The sequence below is a fragment of the Boleophthalmus pectinirostris genome, unplaced genomic scaffold (assembly GCF_026225935.1).
Source record: "Boleophthalmus pectinirostris isolate CB_2022bp ecotype Guang Dong unplaced genomic scaffold, ASM2622593v1 HiC_scaffold_20, whole genome shotgun sequence".
Lineage (NCBI taxonomy): Eukaryota > Metazoa > Chordata > Actinopteri > Gobiiformes > Gobiidae > Boleophthalmus > Boleophthalmus pectinirostris.
Genome location: NW_026571153.1, coordinates 33,237,482 through 33,242,838, shown reverse-complemented (window position 1 = coordinate 33,242,838; position 5,357 = coordinate 33,237,482). Strand labels below are relative to the sequence as shown.

The 5,357-nt window shown below is 41.8% G+C and overlaps 1 protein-coding gene across 3 annotated transcripts in view; it reads right to left on the bottom strand.

The window, feature by feature from the left end:
• hspa12b (heat shock protein 12B) overlaps positions 1-4,130 on the bottom strand; it is a 23,750-nt gene extending 19,620 nt beyond the window's left edge. Inside the window, exons 1-3 of one of the 3 annotated variants that reach the window (XM_020920454.2) lie at positions 3,482-4,130; positions 3,338-3,422; positions 310-405 (exon numbers count right to left, since the gene is read on the bottom strand). In XM_020920454.2, coding sequence (XP_020776113.1) covers positions 310-391 — 82 coding nt within the window. In that variant the 5' untranslated portion in view covers positions 392-405; positions 3,338-3,422; positions 3,482-4,130. Of the gene's footprint in view, positions 1-309; positions 406-3,337 lie in introns of all 3 variants that reach the window. The other 2 variants (XM_055156336.1, XM_020920455.2) reach the window with 2 other exon arrangements.
• Positions 4,131-5,357: the final 1,227 nt, after the last annotated feature.

The following is a 5,357-nucleotide window of genomic DNA, read 5'->3' as shown; positions in this document are numbered from 1 at the left end:
ACAGTGCAGTACTTGATCACACACTTCAGGCTTCAAACTGCACAGAGAACAGAAAGCATCTCTCTTATGCAGGAGTTTGTTCTTCTCCAGTCAGCGAGAGAAAAAGCAGAAGAGTGACACAAATAAAAGCCTGATATAACTCAATGTTGTGTTTTTACAGTACAAATAAATGCAACTCTACGTGAAAGTATTCCAAGTATTCTTACTGGACCATGCCAACACATTACAAAATACAAAGTTTAAATTCAGGTGTTCAGTTTTGTGTGTTCTCTAAACTCTTTAAACACAAAGGTACAGCATGCTTCTTACCGCAGGTTTGATGGAGGTGTGGAGGTGTGGACAGGAGCTCAGTGTGGAGGAGCTCTGTGGGCTCCAGAGGGGCCTCGGCCATGGTCCCTGCAGCAGCTGTGAAGAGACACAACACTTCAGACAAAATACAGCATCTAGAAAGGCCTGTGTGTCAGATGCCCTCCCATCCTCTTGTATTCCTGCCTATCAGCTGCCCTCCCATCTTTAGTAAAGTACTAACACATGCTCAGATTTACCTTAAAAAAAGAGTGTAACAATATTATCTGAAGTACAAAGTTTATAGCTTATAATTTCCCAAATAAAAGTGCCAGCAGCAGTGCTTAGTAATAAAATAAAGATCTGTTTTCTGAACATACACAAACAGACCTGGAGTGTTTTGTTTCATTCACACGTGTTTAATACACAAATCCTGCACATTTAGGCTGAATTCTTCTCCCAAACTGAAAACATTCCATGTGATGTCATTAGGTGGTAATACAGGAAATGCTCCATTGTGTTGACCTACCTGCTGAGCTGCATTGACACTTTTGTTTGAACGTTTCTATCACTATTGTATTTTACTGCTTTATGTGCTTAAAGTGCCCCTCAGGACAAATAAAGTAACTGATTACTCCATACGTCTTCACTAGATTCATTTGGATGATTTCAGCCCTGGACTGGCCTGACTTTGAAGTTACAGCTAATGCTTTAGCCTCATTGAAACTGCTTCACTTCTCAGTGCACCAGCAAATATGACACTTTCTATTGACAATCTCAGCTGTGCAAAAGGTAAAACTAAAATATTCAAAAGTAAAAGCAATAACTGAAGGTTATTCTTGAATAGCTGTTCACTGTGAAACTACCACTTGAGACATCACAAAGTGGAACAGAATATTTGGAGCTTTGAAGATGCAGACAGTCTGATAATGCAGGGTTACTCAAACGTGTGTGAATGAAACAAAACACAACTATAGCTCTGATTTTTAGGAGGTAACAAATTTATAACATAACGTAAAGCTCAGAAGAGACAATTCTGAGTAATATAGGACCTTTAAAAGGAGCAGAGTGTAGTGTTCATTCATAATTTATAAGAGTAAATTCATATTTAATTTAAATAGGTAAAAAAACATTTTCATTTGATATAAATACATTTTATTGTATCTACGTAATAACAGGCTCCTTACTTTACTGTTACTTTAAGAACCTGAGACTCAAGGGTTTATGGGAAGAGTGCATTGATTTGTTGTTGTAAAGAGGCAGAAAATGTAAAATGCTTGTTAAAAAATGAACCAAAATCTGAAATTAAAAGTTGCCCAAAGCTAAAATGAATACCAGTCTTGTTGTTCATTTCGGGGTGCAACAAGAGCAGTCAGAGTTCAGAGCTACTGCAGAGCCTGTCTCCTGGTGGCTGGCGGGGCCCTTTGCGTCTGCACAGCCTGCTCATGCTCGGCCCTCATACGCCACTGCTCCTGCCCTGGCCCCGTTTGGAGGCTGGCTCCCGATTGGATGGTCATGATGTCACCGCTTCCACAACACACACACACACTCCTCACACTCTTCCTCACTGCTTATTTCACTTTTAAACAAATCCAAACTTCTACAGCTGCATGTGCCAAATGACACATGCACAGAGCTGCTACTAACTCATGGACATTGACTCACGTTTATCTAGTCACTTTTTGAAGAAACTGTACTTTTCACAATACTTTTCTACCACAATGATGATAAAAAAAAAACACTCTTTCTTTAGACAATAGAATGTGATTTTCAGCGTTAAATAGTGGAACTTTACCATGTGGCCTTACATGTGTGCAGTGTTGGGGAGTAACAGATTACATGTACCGAGTAACTGTATTCAGTTACAGTTACTGTTTCAGTGAGTGGTAAATGGATTACAGTTACTTTGTTGAAATAAATGGATTACATGGTGGTATTTTCCTGTTTTCACATTTTGGGCTATTTTTTTTTTTTTTTTCCAGTAATTCCACTCATTGCCAGACACTAAACCAGGTCTATACCAGGACTAAACCAGATCTAAACTAGGTCTAAACCAAGACAAAACCAGGTCTAAACCAGGTCTAAACCAGGACTAATTCAGGTCTAAATTCTGTCCAAACCAGGTCTAAACCAAGACTAAACCAGGACTAAAACCAGGTTTAAACCAGGTATAAACCAAGACTAAACCAGGTCTAAACCAGGTCTAAACTAGGTCTAAACCAAGACTAAATAAGGACTAAACCAGGTCTAAAACAGGATTTAACAGGACTAAATCATGCCGCGCGGACCGTGTCTCCTCGTCTTCTATCAATAATATTTTTAATTTGGTTCAGTAAAGTCTGGGCTTTTTTGTTGTCTTTTATCAGACAAAACATCTTATTTTACATTTCCTCGTCTTTGCTTCTCTACAGCAAATCAAGTAATCCAAAGTATTCAGATTAAATTACTCACTTTAAGTAATTTAATGGATTCCGTTACAAACTACATTTTGGGGTGTGTAATCTGTAATCTGTAGGGGAATACATTTTAAAAGTAACCTTCCCAACACTATATGTGTGTAATCCTTAGTGGTCCAGGTAGGTTCCATAGTGGTCCATGGGCGTAGTCTGTGTGCTCTTCTACAGCTCAACATCATTCTAAAGCTTCAAGGTTCTGCTCTGTCCTGTGAATGTGACTTTTTTAATAGTACCTGTATCTCATTTCACTCCTCATCAGTATTGATAAGTATCTGATCCTGAGTCTGTTCTTTGAAAATGTCAGATTTTGTGCTTTCTTTAAGATTTAGTCTTATAAAATGACATTCATTTCACATCATCAATTTTTTACTCTCACTTGAAACATTTCTTGGAGCACTACTTCATAACATTATTCTTACTTGAGTACTCTTTTTGGCAACTCTACCCACCTGTGTATGTGTAAAAGTACTGCACATGACAGCTGAGGCTCATGGTGCGCTCATCTTTCACAAAAGCTTTTCCCATCTCTGCTCAAACTACTGTACTAAAGAATGTTGTCTCCAAGCCAAAAGTAAGAAAATAAAAGTGTCACTCACCTCAAATCTTTTACTTTAAGTCCTGCTGTAAGACCTTCACTGTGATCTGAGTCTGAGCAGCTCTGAGGACACGACACGAGGAAGTCTTCAAAGAAATGCCTTGTTAGAAAGAAGGAAACGTCCAGCTGTGAATCACTTTCCAACCTGTATATCTCCTCTCTTTCTCCTCTGGCTCTCCTCTGGCTCTCCTCTGTTTCTCTTTTGGTTCTGGCTGTCCACTGGTTCTCCTCTGGTGCTGGGTCTCCTTTGGCTCTCCTTTGGCTGTCCTCTGATTCTGGCTCTCCTCTGGTTCTCGTCTGGGTCTTCTCTGGTTCTCCTTTGGCTCTGGTTCTCCTCTAGTTTCTGGCACTCCTTTTCTTGTTCTTCTCTAGTCCCTGGTCTCTTGCTCCCCTCTGGTTCTTTGCTGATCTCTGGTCTGTGGCTCTCCTCTGGCTCTCTTCTAGTTCTTCTCTAGTTCTTCTCTGGTTTGTGGTTCTCCCTTGGCTCTCCTCTGATTCTTCTCTGGTTCTAGCTCTCCTCTGGTTCTTCTCTTGTTCTTCTCTAGTCACTGGCTCTCCTCTTGCTCTCCTCTGGCTCTCCTCTGGCTCTCCTCTGGCTCTCCTCTGGTCTGTGGTGTGTGGCTCTCCTCTGGGTCTCCTCTGGGTCTCCTCTGGCTCTCCTCTGGCCTGTGGTGTGTGGCTCTCCTGTGGCTCTCCTGTGGCTCTCCTCTGGCTCTCCTCTATTCTGTGGTGTGTGGCTCTCCTCTGGCTCTCTTATGGCTCTGGACGGTCTCTCTGGACGGTGTGAGCACTGAGTTCACTCTACGCTGGAATGTGAGAGTGAGAGCCGAGACACCCACAGCAGTCGAAGGGGGAGGGGCTTAAGGAGGGGGCGGGGCTGAGGGAGGGCCCCAGAGCAGATTTGGTTGTGTTCATCAAAATCAGCCGAAAAAACATGAATCACTGAAATAAAGAAATCGTTTGACACACCACAGTTTGTACTTGAATATTATTCTTTGAAAGTAACACGGCCCTTACTTTTGTTATATGGACAAAATGTGTGTTTTTTACTCCTTTGAGACTGTGTGTTGTTTATTCTTCAGAAATAGGGCTGCACAACCTGAGGACCAGTGTTGTGCAAGTTCACACTTTTCATGAACTAGTTCAAAGTTCAGTTCACACTTGTTCAAAATGAATAGTTCACATTCATAGTTCACAATTTTAATTTTGAACTAGTTCAAAGTTCAGTTCATGTTATATTTAGGTGAGATCTGTAAATGAAAGGCTGCATTTATTTTAGACTAAACCAGGTCTAAATCAGGACTGAACCAGGTCTAAACCAGAACTGAACCAGGACTAAAAAAGAACTGAACCAGGACTGAACCAGGTCTAAACCAGGAATAAACCAAGACTAAACCAGGGCTGAACCAAAATTGAACCAGGTCTAAACCAAGACTAAACCAGGACTGAACCAAAATTGAACCAGGTCTAAACCAAGACTAAACCAGGACTGAACCAGAATTGAACCAGGTCTAAACCAGGACTGAACCAGGTCTAAACCAGAACTGAACCAGGACTAAACCAGGTCTAAACCAGGTCTAAACCAGGAATAAACCAAGACTAAACCAGGTCTAAACCAGGACTGAACCAGGACTGAACCAGGACTAAACCAGAACTGAACCAGGACTAAACCAGGACTAAACCAAGACTAAACCAGGACCAAACCAGGACTAATCCTGGACTAGAACTTGCAATCTAGGACCGCCCCTGAGAGAACCCCGAGTGCGATCGGGCGTCAGCTGCGTTTAGCTCTGTGGAGTGCGGACTTCTGCGTCGGTCCTTTCGCTCAGGATCACGGTCTACGCGGGCGCACCTCCGGCGTTTCACCACTGCTGATATCGCTGTGATTTTAGCAAATTTGTATGAAGAAAAACGAAAAACCCACCATTTCAATCCAGGTTAAAAAAGCATTGTGACGCGCGTTACTGACATATTTACCAAGTAAAATAATACGTGCAGCACGTCCTGTGCGTGTAGATTTC